At 40.8% G+C, this 17,921-nt stretch overlaps 1 protein-coding gene across 3 annotated transcripts; it reads left to right on the top strand.

Moving 5' to 3' along the window:
- The first annotated feature begins 325 nt into the window (after positions 1 to 325).
- tcp11l1 (t-complex 11, testis-specific-like 1) lies at positions 326 to 6,198 on the top strand. Of its 3 annotated transcripts, none has more exons than XM_029696967.1 (11): positions 326 to 435; positions 637 to 739; positions 1,756 to 1,903; positions 2,219 to 2,351; positions 2,516 to 2,636; positions 3,391 to 3,611; positions 3,799 to 3,935; positions 4,077 to 4,240; positions 4,972 to 5,153; positions 5,303 to 5,475; positions 5,695 to 6,198. In XM_029696967.1, exons 3-11 carry the CDS (start codon positions 1,783 to 1,785, stop codon positions 5,907 to 5,909), a joined length of 1,467 nt encoding a protein of 488 aa, XP_029552827.1. In that variant the 5' UTR covers positions 326 to 435; positions 637 to 739; positions 1,756 to 1,782; the 3' UTR covers positions 5,910 to 6,198. The 3 variants fall into 3 exon arrangements, with proteins under 3 accessions (XP_029552827.1, XP_029552826.1, XP_029552828.1); XM_029696966.1 differs by having other exon boundaries at positions 327 to 435; positions 633 to 739; XM_029696968.1 differs by lacking the exon at positions 637 to 739 and having other exon boundaries at positions 332 to 435.
- The last annotated feature ends 11,723 nt before the right edge of the window (positions 6,199 to 17,921 follow it).

The raw sequence follows: 17,921 nt of genomic DNA, 5'->3' as shown, positions 1-17,921 counted from the left end.
TATGTCTCCTGTCAGTGTGTAGCCAGTGTCAATTTTGTCAAAAGATCACACTTTGTACATGTTTATATAGGCCTAGGACAAACTTTGTAAACATGCATTATGAATTGCATTTAAATAATCAAAGTATTTTAATACATGGAGATGGATGGTATTTAAATTAAACTCGAGTGGGAGAACTCTGATTGCATCAGTCTTATTCTTCTTTAAGTTTCCGTGTTTTTGTGTTGAGGGAGACATTGCAGTCATAAATATTGTAGCCATCTTCCATCTGAGAATGTATTTAGCAGGGACCTCACGACGAGAGTGGTCGAAGTTCGACGTCACTTTGGCCCAACCCATTGCCGGAAGACTTCTCTTCATTTTCACAAGAGATCAACAACGCATTTAGCTAGCTATGTAACTTCATTCACCATGCCAGAAGTACACTTTGATTAGGTAACCAAATTGATTCTAATTCTTTTACATGTAACATTAGCGAGCCTGGCTTCGATGCAACCTAGATAGTTTTTACATTGTGCTGTAAAAAAAAGATCTTGGTTGCATCGAGGCTATAGTTAGCCTAGCAGCCAGATGATGAAAGTCAGGCAGTAGGTAACGAATCGCTGTGTCACACGTTATTGTTTTGTTGTCAGCCAGCAGAGAGACTACTACTCCATCACTCCACTGTCCATTCACTTCAGGTCTGGCAAAAGTCGGACCAAAGAAATCTACCCTGCAAGCTAGCTAACCACAGTATACGGTATGTTGCTCACAATAATAGTGTTTTTGCTTGCTAGCTCATGACGTAAGTTAGGCTGTCTCTGCTGTCGAGGTATAAGGACTCGGTGATGTCATTGAAATCACACTATTGGTTTAGCCTTGACAGAACTGTGGATTGTTTGTTATGCGCCAGTGATCTTATGACCAGAAGCCACAGAGATCTGATTGTTTTTGTTTGCAATCACACCATTAGGATGGTGCGATGTCCTGGCTGCCTTAAGTTGTCTTAATGCTTGCCTTGTCTTGGGGTCAGGTTGTCTAAACATCAGCCTGTTACCATGGTTAGTCCACGCTATCAGTCTGAAAGACGTCGCTGTAAAAAAAACGCGGTAGTCTGTCTCTACAAGCCAGAATGTTGAACACAGTGATATTTAAACGTACTTTATCGGTTGTCCGTGCTGTTGGTCCTTTTGGAGGTAGGAACAGGAGATTGTTGTTTACCCGAGTTTTTGCGGCGCCGTTAGGTTCTGTTGCTTGCTTGTATTTTCCATTTCCCGGTGCATTTCGCGTGGTGCACAGTATGTAAACAAAAGCCGAATGTAACCAAATGTTCTCGACCAAAGCTCTTCCCATGCAATCAGCTGATTGTGTTGGAATTTGCCAGATGATTGTGTGGGACAACTTTTGGTCTGTGCTTTGGTTAAACTCTGCTATTGTTGACATATTGTGCAAGTCGCGTGTGAATTGCGGCAGCATTGAAAATACAAACCGACTTACAGACCATCATACTGAAAGTAGTGTTAATAACACTACTCTGTGGCTATTTTGGCTCAGATGACCTCCTACATAAGGACAAAATCAGCGGACAAAACAGGTGAAGTTTATTCTACAGTCTGACTTGTGATGGGACTGTACACAAAAAGTGAGCCTACATGTTAGAGGGGAGAGAGGAGTCTTCCACTCTCTCATTCGTAGAGGCTAGTGGTCAGCCATCACACAACTGAAAGTATTTGAATATGTTTCTTATCCTAATTTATCCCAACTTAAATTTTTCAGTCCCGGGACTCAAGTGAGAGGAGCAACATGCCCAAGGACTCCGACAAACCTGGGGGTGGAGAGGACAGGACTGACTTCTCTGAACAGTCCCATAGTAAGAGAGTCCAGAGAGGCACACCTAGTCCTCACAGAGGGAACACCCCACAATGTGAGTAGCACCTATAGGGTGAGAACTAGATGGTATACAGCTACAAACATAATTACATTTTTGTAGCAGGTTAGGAAATGTGGGTTAAGGTATGGTTAGGGTTAGTTCAAATAAAAGAAATCTCCCTGAAACGACAACAACTAAAAATTATTTTGACAATTTATGTGTCTAGCCACAACCCAGCTGCCTTAATGGTTCAAAATCATCAGGTTTTCTAGTTGAAGGCTTGAAGTCCAAAACTAACAGATGTCATTTAAGGTCCACATCCCTTTTTAGAGCTGCATAACCTGTTGCCATTGCACCCCTGTTTCACAGCCAGCCCGCCAAGATTTGTGTCAGTGGAGGAGCTCATGGAGACGGCGAAAGGTGTGACCAACATGGCCCTGGCCCATGAGATCGTAGTGAATACTGACTTCCAGGTGAAGCCCTCAGAGCCAGCAGAAGGAAGGTGAGCTCAATGGATAGTCTTATAGAAGTGGCTGTCACTATGTATTCTGATTGCTGTGCCATGCACAATTATAAGACCTGATGTACTGATGCTAGAATCCACCATTTTGTAAAAATGCTATTTTTGTATTGGCATTTAAATTATTTATCTTGCTATGCTCCCAGTTTGGAAAAAAGAGTGAAGGAAATTATGCATAAAGCATTCTGGGACGTTCTAGAGGCACAACTGAGTGAGAACCCGCCATCATATAATCACGCCATTAAACTTCTTGCTGAGATCAAACAGGTAAGACAGCTGTTGCTAGGCCATAGATGCAGTAAAGAGGTCTATGGACCGCAGACCGTGGGGGATAGAAGAATGACGCCTGATTGGCATACATTCAACAATTCTGATCTAACGAAGTAGATATTCGTCAAATCCGTCACGATTGATGTATTGTATCAGGCCCAAAGGGTGGTTGCTAAAGTCCGATTTGGATATATTTTCGCTGCATAACATTTAGCAGTCCCTTTTCAGGTTTAGAAAAACATGACTGCTAAATGCTAACTCCAGTTCGTATGAGCTGGTAGCATAGCTAGCATGGAGAAATCGTAGGGTGGTATTCAAAGTCGTTTTTTAACTGTAATGCGGTTGATTGGTGACGATGACATGAACATGTATTGGGGTTGAAGTCCATACAAGCATTATACTCAGATTTTTACCTCGTGTGAAATACACATACAGTATAAACAATAGCCTAAATGTAGGGTAATTTTGCTGGAGGGCAATGAGGAGATTCGGGATCTTTCGCCCACGGCATCTTTCCCCCACGTTCCATATTTCCTATTCTTATTTCTCGTGGTTTTTTTCTTGTAGTGATACATTGTTATTGATTGTTGGGTTTTGAGTTTGCAAGAAAGGCATTTTACTGTACTTGTGCATGTGACATTACAACTTGAAACTTGTTTTGGTCGAGTTCCATTGACCTCTTTACCGCATCTATGTTTTATCATTCAGAAGAGCAATTTTCATTAAACGGTCACTCTCTCTACCACTGTAGACTCTGCTGTCCTTTCTGCTTCCGGGTCATGGTCGGTTGAGGGGGCGAATTGAGGAGGTGCTAGACCTCTCTCTGATCCAGCAGCAGGCAGAGAACGGAGCTCTGGACATCAGTAAGGTGGTTGAGTTTGTCATTGGTATGATGGGTTCACTCTGCGCTCCGAGCCGGGATGAGGAAATCAGGAAGCTTCGGGAAATCACAGATCTTGTGCCTCTGTTAAAGTAAATCGTCAGTCAATTCTTTTTAGTGCTGGAATGGGGTTATCTTTTGAATGATATGTTAATGTGACACAATTGATGTCTCCCTCCTTTTTGTCATTGTAACATAAGGCCTTATTTTGCTAAGATTTGTGCTGGGAATGTCTTCATCCCTGTCACTACTTTAAAATTGTCATACTCTCTCTCATAGGGCGATATTTCCAGTGATGGATAAAATGAAACTTGATATGGCCAATTTTGCGGTCAGCAGTATCCGACCCCACCTCCTGCAGCAATCCGTTGAGTACGAACGGAAGAAATTCCAGGAGTTTGTTGAAAAACAACCCAGTAAGGAGGACATCATTAGCGTCTCACAACTGATCATTGCTAATCACTAATGCTTCAATCATCACTTAAGCTATGTTGTGCTGGCTCTTACTGTAGATGACGTAAATGTTTGTGGAGAGTAACATGCAGACTTTTTTTCAGATGCCTTAGACTTTACTGAGAAGTGGCTTCAAGACTCTGCTAAATCTGTACTTCATGAAGATCAAGCGGGTGGGGCGGGTAGTTTACCCACTCCTCTCGCTGTGCACAACCATGCTTACCTGTGTCTGCTTAAATGGAACCACGCCTCTGATCCTTTCCCTGAGGTAGGCTTGTCTGTCATACACCTTACACAGGCCCAACAATAGCCTAACAGTGGTTAGTAATCCTTAAGTCTATTGATGGACCTGTGTGTCGTAAGTAACATAAAAAAAAATCCCCATTAAAATCCATCAGTTTAAGCTAGAGATATGAGTTTTTTTGCTGCGTCTCAATCCACCGCATTTGCCTATGTTGGCCTTCCGCATCTCCGGTGGAAGGTGGCTGAGCTACAGCGGTATTCAGACCATGAAACAATCCAGATCATCTCACGAAAACATCTGTAGCATCCGAATTGTGACGCTTATGTGCCAACTTCTGTCTGTAACTTCCGAACCGTTTGGGCTACAAACTAATATGACCCTATGGGACTCGTCTGAAGGTAACCCATACAAATGAATGGAAGTATGGCGGTTGTTTTGGGCCACCAATAATAAGGGGTTAAGTACTGTATGTCAAAAAACCCAACAATATTTCCTGAGCTTTCTTTTATCTCCTAGACAAAGGACAGACACTTCAAAACCTTATTCCTTATTATTTATGTTTTGACTGTCTTTTTTTTGCCATTTATGAATGTTTTTGTTCAATGCGTAGTAGTAAAGGCCAAATTAGTAGTAAAGGCCAAATTCAATGTTTGATCAAATCTCTCTATTTTTCTTATACATAAAGGGGTCTTAAAATTCTAAATCAAATCATCACTTTTTTTATATGTCCTCTCTGTCTATTTTGTTTGTCCCAGACTCTTCTCATGGACCAAGTGCGTTTCCAGGAAATGCAGCAGGTCTTGGAGCAGCTGGTTCTGGTGGCGTCTGTGCTACTCATAGTGTACAACACCACGGGAGAGGCCATCTCAGGCCTGCCAGGCCTTATGGACAGACTGAAGAGGACCATCGGGGTTCTGCTCACAGAGATGCACATGCCGTAAGTACACATTTAAACACACAGTTTGAATGATCATACACACACTTGAATGACATTAGGCATAGTGACTACTCTTGTTTGTCATACATAATACCCAGAGCCCTCATTCATTTTATGAACTCGCCCAACTCTTAACTTTTGGTCTGAAGGTCTTTTAGTGCAGATGAAGCCTTGGCTACCATTGGAGAGAGGATGTGTGTGGAGCTAAGTGGATGTCTATCTGAACATGGCTTCTCCCCGTTCTCCACCAACCGGCAGAGCATTCTGAAAGGCCAGATCTCGGCTGTTACTCTCCCAGACAACGCCATCCGCAAGCTTATAGGTAATCTAACCATAGTTGGATGTATTTTGCCAATGCCATCCCCTCAATGAAGTTCTGTGCAAAATATAGTTTGGGTCTGTGTCTTCTGTCTTCTTTGATCATCGTTTACATGTGTGGTCATGCAAATGACATGATCTGCTTGTGATGATAGCATACCTAGTTTGTTGCTTTACTGTGTCACTTTAACCCTCTGAGCATGAACATTCTTCCCTTACTCAGGCTCCCGCATCCAGACTTACCTGCTTGCCTTCCTGGAGTCCAGTCACAGGAGTGCTCCAACCCTGCCAGGGGGCCTAGCTCCAATCAGCAAAGAGCTGGAAGAGATTGCCATGAAGTTTGGCCGTCTGGTCCACTTCAACAAGTTGGTTTATTCCCCTTTCTACCAAAAGATCCTTCAGGAGATTGTGCAAGAAGGAGAAAGTCATGACACCTAGGCTTTAACACTGAACTGTCAAATAAAATGGGATTACTGTAGGTTATCCATGCTTTCCATTGTATGGCTAAAGATAATGTAATAATGACAGTATTGTACAATGCCAGTATTAATTGATATCAAAATACTTATACACAAGCGCTGTTGCATTCACATGTTACTTATTTGATGATGGTGCATCTGTTTCTGGATTGGTACAACAAACACGGGTAAAAAAGGCATAATACAAAACTGCATGTTTTCTTTTACTTGCATTAAATAAGGAGCTCTGTGATAGCACCTGGAAATGATTTGGTACTGGCTACTCATGAATTGAATTGCTTAAAAACATATACAACAAGATGTAGAATTACTCCCAGAAGACACTAAAAAGTATTCCTTAATACACGTTTCCAAAGTGGTCCTCGATGGTAAAGGGGAGAACATAAGAGGACTTTTTGTGTAGACACACTCCTTGTTGGATATTTATTTCCACTGTAAACTGCTATGTATACTGTAAAGCACACATCGCTACCTAGGTTTCCATCCAATTGGCGACGAGAGTTTCATGCGAATATTCTAAAATCTGCATAAAACAATATGCACATTTTCCCAACAGAGATGTGTTCCCATCAAATTGACAGATTAAAGGCTGCGCGTGATGATGTAGGTCAACTAAAAATAGCTTTTGCGGTTAAATTCCCATGTACCGAATAAAAATAAATAAACAAGTTAAATGGGTTTCAAGCGCATTTTCAACTCTACACAAAATGTTGGATTATATAGTGAGTGTGCCCACTCTGGTATTGGCATCACTGTTAGCTAGAGCGCACCTATAGTTTACATTATGAGATTATTAGGACAAAAGAGCGAGATTATTTGATATGTCAAACAGCAGCCCAGCATCGATGATCATGTCACCAGAATAAGACCCTCGATATTTATTGGAAAGGAGCATCAAGCTCATCATCTTGCACTTTCACCACCTTGTGAAGTTCATCACTTATTCACAACTTATTTTATCTTTAGCCTAATAAACTGCATGCTTTCCCTACGAGTCTTAGTGGGAAGACCACAACATGTCATCGTTTGACTCCAAGTTTACTTCGATGTGATGGTTATTATATCAATATTTGCACATTAAAGTGTTTCCATTGATATTTCTCGCATAATTCATTTTACCAACAGAAATTCCACCTTGTCTAGCGTCTTTAGGCCTGTCATAACATTATTTTTTATCTGACATGTACTTTACTTGCATGAAAAGGTTGGATGGGAACCTGGTTATTGACAGTGATCATGATTGGTGCCTTGCATGATTTGGTAATTGTTTAAACATGTTAACAATTTTAATGAAAGGACAAAGTGTAATACTGAACCATACAATCAATGAAATGTATTTATAAAGCCCTTTTAGATCAGCAGATGTCACAAAGTGCTATACAGAAACCCAGCCTAAAACGGCAAGCAATGCAAATGTAGAAGCACGCTGGCTAGGAAAAACTCCCTAGAAAAGCAGAAACCTAGAGGAACCAGGCTCAAACGGGTGACCAGTCCTCTTCTGGCTGTGCCAGGTGGAGATTACAGTGAGGGGGAAAAAAGTATTTGATCCCCTGCTGATTTTGTACGTTTGCCCACTGACAAATAAATTATCCGTCTATAATTATAATGGTAGGTTTATTTGAACAGTGAGAGACAGAATAACAACAAAAAATCCAGAAAAACGCATGTCAAAAATGTTATAAATTGATTTGCATTTTAATGAGGGAAATAAGTATTTGACCCCTCTGCAAAACATGACTTAGTACTTGGTGGCAAAACCCTTGTTGGCAATCACAGAGGTCAGACATTTCTTGTAGTTGGCCACCAGGTTTGCACACATCTCAGGAGGGATTTTGTCCCACTCCTCTTTGCAGATCTTCTCCAAGTCATTAAGGTTTCGAGGCTGACGTTTGGCAACTCGAACCTTCAGCTCCCTCCACAGATTTTCTATGGGATTAAGGTCTGGAGACTGGGTAGGCCACTCCAGGACCTTAATGTGCTTCTTCTTGAGCCACTCCTTTGTTGCCTTGGCCGTGTGTTTTGGGTCATTGTCATGCTGGAATACCCAATCACGACCCATTTTCAATGCCCTGGCTGAGGGAAGGAGGTTCTCACCCAAGATTTGATGGTACATGGCTCCGTCCATCGTCCCTTTGATGCGGTGAAGTTGTCCTGTCCCCTTAGCAGAAAAACGCCCCCAAAGCATAATGTTTCCACCTCCATGTTTGACGGTGGGGATGGTGTTCTTGGGGTCATAGGCAGCATTCCTCCTCCTCCAAACACAGCGAGTTGAGTTGATGCCAAAGAGCTCCATTTTGGTCTCATCTGACCACAGCACTTTCACCCAGTTGTCCTCTGAATCATTCAGATATTCATTGGCAAACTTCAGACGGGCATGTATATGTGCTTTCTTGAGCAGGGGACCTTGCGGGCGCTGCAGGATTTCAGTCCTTCACGGCGTAGTGTGTTACCAATTGTTTCTTGGTGACTATGGTCCCAGCTGCCTTGAGATCATTGACAAGATCCTCCCGTGTAGTTCTGGGCTGATTCCTCACCGTTCTCATGATCATTGCAACTCCACGAGGTGAGATCTTGCATGGAGCCCCAGGCCGAGGGAGATTGACAGTTCTTTTGTGTTTCTTCCATTTGCGAATAATCGCACCAACTGTTGTCACCTTCTCACCAAGCTGCTTGGCGATGGTCTTGTAGCCCATTCCAGCCTTGTGTTGGTCTACAATCTTGTCCCTGACATCCTTGGAGAGCTCTTTGGTCTTGGCCATGGTGGAGAGTTTGGAATCTGATTGATTGCTCCTGTGGACAGGTGTCTTTTATACAGGTAACAAACTGAGATTAGGAGCACTCCCTTTTATGAGTGTGCTCCTAATCTCAGCTCGTTACCTGTATAAAAGACACCTGGGAGCCAGAAATCTCTCTGATTTGAGAGGGGGTCAAATACTTATTTCCCTCATTAAAATGCAAATCAACTTTTATAACATTTTTGACATGCGTTTTTCTGGATTTTTTTGTTGTTATTCTGTCTCTCACTGTTCAAATAAACCTACCATTAAAATTATAGACGGATCATTTCTTTGTCAGTGGGCAAACGTACAAAATCAGCAGGGGATCAAATACTTTTTCCCCCTCATTGTATAAGAGTACATGGCCATTAAGGCTAGATTGGTCTTCAGTATGTTCAAATGTTCGTAGATGATCAGCTGGGTCAAAAAATAATCACAGTGGTTGTAGAGAGGTTGCAACAGCAGTACCTCAGGAGTAAATGTCAGTTGGCTTTTCATAGCCAAGCATTCAGCAGTGGTGTTAAGTACTTATGTTTTTTGGGGTATCTCTACTGTACTATTTATATTTTTGACAACTTTTACTTCAATACATTCCTAAAGAAAATAATGTACTTTTTGTTACATATATTTTCCCTGACACCCAAAAGTACTCATTACATTTTGACAGGAAAATGATCCAATTTACGCACTTATCAAGAGGAGATCCCTGCTCACCCCTACTGCGTCTGATCTGGCGGACTCACTAAATACATGCTTCATTTGTAAATTATGTCAGTGTTGGAGTGTGCCCAAGGCTATCTGTCTGCTTTGCTTACTATAAGGAATTTTAAATTATTACTTTTTTTTTTTTTTTTAAACCAAATACTTTTAGACTTTTACTCAAGTATTATTTTAATGTGTGACTTTCACTTTTACTTGAGTCATTTTCTATTAAAGTATCATTACTTTTACTGAAGTATGACGTTTGAATACTTTTTCCACCACTGGCATTCAGAGGTCGAGGCAGCAGGTATGGTAGAGAGAGAGTCTAAAACACCAGGTTTTTACAAGCTCTGTTTGGTTTTTGGCAAACCAGGTTTCCATCCAACCTTTTTATGTGAGTAAAGTACATGTTGGATAAAAAAATGTAATGACAGGCCTGATGGAAACAGCAAATTTGTCTGTAAACTTTTCAAATCTCGACAAAACAAAATACGCTAGAAAAGGGGGGGGGATCTTTTTCTGTCTAAAATGTATTATGCGAGAAATGGCGGTGGAAATGTTTTTATGTGCAAATATTGATCATATTGGAGTCACGTAATGATATTTTGTGATCCTCCCACTACGAGTCGTGAAAGCATGCAATTTATTTGTTAAGGCTACATTTTTATTTTATTTTTTTATAAAAAAAATAAAATAATTCATCTTTATTTAACCAGGTTGGCCAGTTGAGAACAAGTTCTCATTTACAACTGCGACCTGGCCAAGATAAAGCAAAGCAGTGCGACACAAACAACACAGAGTTACACATGGAATAAACAAACAGTCAATAACGCAATAGAAAAATCTATATACAGTGTGTGCAAATGAGGTAAGATTAGGGAGGTAAAGCAATAAATAGGTCATAGTGGTGAAGTAATTACAATTTAGCAATTAAACACTGGACTGATAGATGTGCAGAAGATGAATGTGCTAGTAGAGATACTGGGGTGCAAAGGACCTAAAAAACTAAAAAACTATGGGGATGAGGTAGTTGGATGGCTATTTACAGATGGGCTATGTACAGGTGCAATGATCTGTGAGTTGCTCATACAGCTGATGCTTAAAGTTAGTGAGGGAGATATGAGTCTCCAGCTTCAGTGATTTTTGCAATTCGTTCCAGTCATTGGCAGCAGAGAACTGGAAGGAGAGACGGCCAAAGGAGGAATAGGCTTTAGGGGTGACCAGTGAAATATACCTGCTGGAGCGCGTGCTACGGGTGGGTGCTGCTATGGTGACCAGTGAGCTGAGATAAGGCAGGGATTTACCTAGCAAAGACTTATAGATGACCTGGAGCCAGTGGGTTTGGCGACGAATATGAAGCGAGGGTCAGCCAATGAGAGCATACAGGTCGCAGTGGTGGGTAGTATATGGGGCTTTGGTGACAAAACGGATGGCACTGTGATAGACTGCATCCAATTTGCTGAGTAGAGTGTTGGAGGCTATTTTGTAAATGACATCGCCAAAGTCAAGGATCAGTAGGATAGTCAGTTTTACGAGGGTATGTTTGGCAGCATGAGTGAAGGATGCTTTGTTGCGAAATAGGAAGCCAATTCTAGATTTAACTTTGGATTGGAGACAGATGAAAAGTTATGAACTTCACTGGGTGGTGAAAGTGCACGGTGATGAGCTTGATGCTCATTTCCAATACCTATCGAGGGTCTTATTCTGTTGACATGAGAATTGATGCTTGTCTGCCATTTGACAAATAACAATAATCTTGCTCTTTTGTCCATAATAATCTTATCATGTAGTAGGCTATACCCACACTGTATCTGCGAGTGCGAGCTGTTGGCTAGAGCGCCCATGCACTCACCAGAATGGGGCATTCGCAATATTACACAACATGTTTTGTGACAAAACCATCAGTAGAGTTGAAAATGCGATGGAAATGTTTTATTCGGCACTCCGTCATCTGGCACGGCCTTTTGTTGGCCACTAGCCAATTTGATGGAAACGTCTGTGGTGGGAAAATTTACATATTGTTTAAGAATTTTTGAATATTCGCATTTAAAATCTGTCCCCAATTGGATGGAAACACAGCTATAAATGCAGATAAAACCAGTCATGCATACAAATGTGTATATACTGTAAGAGCTTGATGTTACTGTTTAACTTATTGCTTTCTCAACATCTACTGCATGTCCATCGATCTTTTGACTCATTCCATGCAACATTAACTCTCCTTCAATGCATAGCCGCGGGAAGTAGGGGTGCCGAGGGTGCAGTAGCACCCCCTGAAAAATCTGGGGGGAAAAAATAGATGAATAAAAATATACAGTACCAATGAAAAGTTTGGACACACCTACTCATTCAAGTGTTTTTCTTTATTTTTACTATTTTCTACATTGTAGAATAATAGTGAAGACATCAAAACTATGAACTAACACATGGAATCATGTAGTAACTCAAAAAGTGTTAAACAAATCAAAATATATTTTATAATTTAGATTCTTCAAAGTAGCCACCCTTTGCATTGAGGACAGCTTTGCACACTCTTGGCATTCTCTTAACCAGCTTCACCTGGAATGCTTTTCCAGCAATCTTGAAGGAGTTCCCACAAATGCTGAGCACTTGTTGGCTGCTTTTCCTTCACTCCGCGGTCCAACTCATCCCAAACCATCTCAATTGGGTTGAGATTGGGTGATTGTGGAGGCCAGGTCATCTGATTCAGTACTCCATCACATTCTTGCAAAAAACGAATCTGTTATTATGGGGTATTGTGTATAGATTGAGGAAAAAAACAAACAATTTAATCAATTTTAGAATAAGGCTGTAACATAACAAAATGTGGAAAAAGAAGTCAAAGGGTCTGAATACTTTCCGAGTGCACTGTAAGCATTTTCTTTTTCGCGGCAGGTAGCCTAGTGGTTAAGTGTTTTGCTAGTAACCGAAAGGTCGCTGGTTGGAATCTCAAAGCCGACTAGGTGAAAAATCTGTTGATTTGCCCTTGAGTGAAGCACGTAACCCCAATTGCTCCTGTAAGTTGCTCTGGATAAGGGAGTCTGCTAAATGACTAAAATGTAATGATCAGCTCGTCAAAAATTGAAGGATGCAAACTTGAAACCACTTATCATGACAATTTAGCCCACGGTGTAAAGCTCCTGGACAGCAGTTGTGAGTAGCCTGATTATCCATTCCATATTGTCCATTTTACTTTGACCTGTCCTGTTTTTAGGATCTGTTCTTTGTTAACTTGTCAGCAAATTTTTATTTTTTTTATTTTATTGGGCACCATTTGTGTTAGACACATCATGCAGATTTATCAGATCAAATAGCCTGTCTCATTACATTGTCATACATTTTATCTCCAGCCTGTAGGCCACAGAAAAGGCCACATACTCCATATTTGATATCTGCTATGATTTATGTCTGATTTTTATTTATTTTTAACGGGTTTGTTGGAAAGTGGCAGCGACGCATTTCTCCAACAGCACCATGGAGACGCACGCTGGAAATGGACAAGCAACATTTCTTGCGCCCCTGCCTTTGACAAAGTGGCCACTGTTTATTATACGGCTGCATCAGCACTCACCTAAAAAGCCCATATGCCACTGGTTGAGAGAAATTGACATTGTTTTTGGGCAGAAATATGTGAGGTTTTTATGTGTTGTTGAAGGTGCGTCTTGGTCAGTTTAGCTCAGAAAATGCCACCCTCTTCAATCTGCCGCCATAGGCGGCCACATAATCCTGCCTAATTAGCGGACAGGCCTTGCCTGTATTAGTGGACGGATACAGCAGTCTATAGCACGAGGATAAATGTTTTTCTCCCAAATTTGCAGCACCCCCACCCCCAAACATCTTCCCTTGGCTATGCTTCAATGTATTGTTACATAAAGTGTTATCACATCAATGTTACTTATTTTGTGTAATGCTGTAATTACCTATCAGCAATGATTAGCAATGTTCAGCACTGAACATTAAGCAGTCAATAAATCCTGAGAATATTTATTTGTTTTCAGGTTTGTGTTGGTTGTTAAGCCTTTGCTGAATTTAGTTTGCTGCCTTTTTGTGACTTTAGTATCTTCATTAGCCGACGCCAGTGGCGACAGCTAGTCTTACTGGGGTCCGACACGTAACGAAAAAGACATTATAGACAAATTAATACAATTGACATACATTTAAAAACATGAATGTGTGTGTTTGTGCGCACATCTATCAGTTAGCCCATATGCCACTGGTTGAGATTGTCATTGTTTTTGGGCAGAATGAGGTTTTATGTGTTGTTGAAGGTGCGTCTTGGTTAGTTTAGCTCAGAAAATGTCACCCTCTTCAATCTGCCGCATAATCCTGCCTAATGAGCGGGCTGGCCTTACCTGTATTAGTGGACGGATACAGCATAAATGTCAGTACATTCACACAACTTTGAAGGTGAGAGCAATCTATTTTTTTGTTTAGAGGAAACAAACATTTCTGTATATATACAGTTGAAGTCGGAAGTTTACATACACCTTAGCTAAATACATTTAAACTCAATTTTTCAAAATTCCTGACATTTAATCCTAGTAAAAGTGCCCTGTCTTTGGTCAGTTAGGATCACCACTTTATTTTAAGGATGTGAAATGTCAGAATAATAGTAGAGAGTGATTTATTTCAGCTTTTATTTCTTTCATCACATTCCCAGTGGGTCAGAAGTTTACATACACTCAATTAGTATTTGGTAGCATTGATTTTAAATTGTTTAACGGGTCAAACGTTTTGGGTTGCCTTCCACAAGCTTCCCAGAATAAGTTGGGTGAATTTTGGCCCATTCCTCTTGACAGAGTTGGTGTATTTGGCAATTTCTCGCATTGTGTAGCCTTCATTTCTCAGAACAAGAATAAACTGACGAGTTTCAGAAGAAAGTTATTTGTTTCTGGCCATTTTGAGCCTGTAATCGAACCCACAAATGCTGATGCTCCAGATACTCAACTAGTCTAAAGAAGGCCTGTTTTATTGCTTCTTTAATCAGAAAAAGTTTTCAGCTGTGCTAACATAATTGCATAAGGGTTTTCTAATGATCAATTAGCCTTTTAAAATGATAAACTTGGATTAGCTAACACAACGTGCCATTGGAACACAGGACTCATGGTTGCTGATAATGGGCCTCTGTACGCCTATGTAGATATTCCATTCAAAATCAGTCGTTTCTAGCTACAATAGTTATTTACAACATGAACAATGTCTAAACTCTAGTTCTGATTAATTTAATGGGAAAAAAAGTGCTTTTCTTTAAAAAACAAGGTAATTTCTAAGTGATCCCAAACGGTAGTAAGCACAGTCAAAAGTTTAGACAAACCTACTCATTCAAGGGATTTTTTGTATTTACTATATTGTAGAATAATAGTGAAGACAAACTATGAAATAGCACATATGGAATCATGTAGCAACCAAATCAGAAATATTAAATTTGAGATTCTTGAAGGTAGTCACCCTTTGCCTTGAAAGCTTTGCACACTCTTGGTATTCTCTCAACCAGCTTCATGAGCGCTTGTTGGCTTGCTTTTCCTTCACTCTGCGGTCGAACTCATCCCAAACCATTTAAATTGGGTTGAGGTCGGGTGATTGTGGAGGCCAGGTCATCCGATGCAGCACGCCATCACTCTCCTTGGTCAAATAGCCCTTACACAGCCTGGAGGTGTTTTGTGGTCATTGTCCTGTTGAAAACCAATGATAGTCCTACTAACCGCAAACCAGATGGGATGGTGTATTGCTGCATAATGCTGTGGTAGTCATGCTGGTTAAGTGTGTTTTGAATTCAAAATAAGTCACGAGTGTCACAAGCAAAGCACCCCCACACTTCCTCCTCCACATTGGGAACCACACATGCGGAGATCATCCGTTCACTCACTCTGCGTCTCACAAAGACAATGGTTGGAACCAAAAATCTCAAATTTGGACTCATCAAACCAAAGGACAGATTTGCACCGGCCTAATGTCCATTGCTCATGTTTCGTGGCCCAAGCAAGTCTCTTCTTATTGGTGTCCTTTAGTAGTTGTTTCGTTGCAGCAATTCGACCATGAAGGCCTGATTCACGCAGTCTCCTCTGAACAGTTGATATCAGGTTTGAAGGTAAGATCCAGATGCAGATTGTGTCAAAGTAACAATGTTTATTACGGCAACAGGCAAATGACAGGTCAAGGCAGGCAGGGGTTGATAATCCAGAGTAGTGGGGCAAAGGTAATCCAGAGGTTTGTTATGGGTACAGGATGTCAGGCAGGCTCAGGGGCAAGCAGAGTGGTCAGACAGGCAGGCTCAGGGGCAAGCAAAGTGGTCAGACAGGCAGGCTCAGAGTCAGGAGAGGCAAGGTTCAAAACCACGAGGGTGAGGAAAAAGAGAGACTGGGGAAAATCAGGAGCTGAGACAAAACCGCTGGTTGACTTCACAAACAAAACAAACTGGCACAGACAAACAGAAAACACAGGTATAAATACACAGGGGAAGATGGACGACACCTGGAGGGTGTTGGAAACAAGCACAAGGACAGGTGAAACAGATCAGTGTGTGACAATTGAGTTGTGTCTGTTACTTGAACTCTGTGAAGCATTTATTTGGACTGCAATTTCTGAGGCTGGTAATTCTAATGAACTTATCCTCTGCAGCAAAGGTAACTCTGGGTCTTCCTTTCTTGTGGAGGTCCTCATGAGAGCCAGTTTCATCATAGCGCTTGGTTTTCGCGACCGCACTTAAAGAAACTTTCAAAGCCATCGAATCTTCCAGATTGACTTACCTTCATGTCTAAAGTAATGATGGACATTTGTTTTTCTGTGCTTATTTGAGCTGTTCTTTCCATAATATGTACTTGGTATTTTTCCAAATAGGGCTATCTTCTGTATACCACCCCTACCTTTTCACAACACAACTGATTGGCTTAAATGCATTAAGAAGGAAAGAAATTCCCCAAATTAACTTTTAAGAAGGCACACCTGTTAATTGAAATGCATTCCAGGTGATTACCTCATGAAGCTGGTTGAGAGTATGCCAAGAGTGTGCAAAGCTGTCATTAAGGCAAAGGTTGGCTACTTTGAAGAATCTCAAATACAAAATATATTTATATTTAAAATATAAATATATTTCTACAAAGTAGAAAATAGTACAAATAGAGAAAAATCCTTGAATGAGTACGTGTGTCCAAACCTTTGACTGGTAGTGTATATTTATTTTCTTTGCTGAAAAATTACACTTGTTTTAAACCCCATGCTTTTGGGACTAGCAGAGCCTTCAATTTGGAGTTGCATGCAATACACATATCTAACAGCAGAGAGAAACAATACTCAATATTGAAACAGACATTCAAATCAAGTTTATTCATACATTAAAGTGGCCAGCGCTATCATCTAGGAAAAGGTTCATGTATTGCTGTGGGGAAATGACAGAGGTGTTCACTTTTTATCAATTGCTGAAACCGAAGGGCACTCTGAGGGCCTGGGTGGGTTATTTTAGAATTTCCCATAATATAACACAGTCTATTATTATTTCACTATTATTATTATTAGCTATGGATAGAATGCAGAAATGTCCTTATCAATATTTTGTTGCATTTTGCACTGAATAAACAAATCCTATTATGATGTTTTATGTGGTGGGGTCGTCACCTTGCCGTTGAAAATAGATGAAATAGAATTGCATTAATTGCATTAGATATTGGAGGTAACTAAAGTTCATTTTGAAATTGATACTATAATTAAGCAATAAGCATGAGGGGTGTGGTATATGGCCAATATACCACGGCTGTTCTTAAAAGCACAACGCAATGCAGTTTGCCTGTGTACAGCCATTAGTCGTGGTATATTGGCCATGTGCCACAAATCCCCGAGATGCCTTATTGCTATTATAAACTGATTACCTAATTAGGACAGTAAAATCTTTTCTTTTTTTTACCAATGCATGGTCTACGGTCTTTTACAAACTGGGTGGTTTGTGCTCTGAATGCTGATTGGCTGAAAGCCGTGGTATATCAGACCGTATACCACAGGTATGAGAAAACATTTATTTTTACTGCTCTAATTACATTGGTAACCAGTTTATAATAGCAGTAAGGCACCTAGGGTTTGTGATATATGGCCAATATACCACGGCTAAGGGCTGTATCCAGGCACTCTGCATTGCGTTGCCCTAAGAACAGCCCTTAGCCGTGGTGTATATTGGCCATATACCACACCCTCTCGGGCCTTATTGCTTAAATATGCCACCGTTTTCAGCCAATCAGCATTCAGGGCTCAGAACCACCTGATTTATAATTGGATTTAAGTAACTGAGGAAATAAATCACGTGACTGAGGCTATGGGGACTGTTTATATTTATTTGTCATAGTTTTCTTTTTATAAATCATGTTTCATAAATGTTATTTTCTTTATAGATTACAATTGGTGCAGTTCGTTTTGCTTGGCCCGGTGCCCCGGGTGAGTGGCGATTTCCCTTAAGGACCAATGGAATGGTCTAAAATCAGTTAACTCCGCTCTCATGGGGAACCGGG

This window comes from Salmo trutta, chromosome 17 (assembly GCF_901001165.1).
Source record: "Salmo trutta chromosome 17, fSalTru1.1, whole genome shotgun sequence".
Lineage (NCBI taxonomy): Eukaryota > Metazoa > Chordata > Actinopteri > Salmoniformes > Salmonidae > Salmo > Salmo trutta.
Note: the sequence above shows the minus strand (reverse complement) of the source record. Positions and strands in the feature narration are given on the sequence as shown.

Bases quoted from the DNA above. Each gene is read 5' to 3' on its own strand.
- tcp11l1 (XM_029696967.1), top strand. From the start codon at position 1,783: ATGCCCAAGGACTCCGACAAACCTGGGGGTGGAGAGGACAGGACTGAC. The intron at 1,904-2,218 runs GTGAGTAGCACC...CCTGTTTCACAG, and splicing joins CAGAGGGAACACCCCACAAT to CCAGCCCGCCAAGATTTGTG. The intron at 2,352-2,515 runs GTGAGCTCAATG...CTATGCTCCCAG, and splicing joins TCAGAGCCAGCAGAAGGAAG to TTTGGAAAAAAGAGTGAAGG.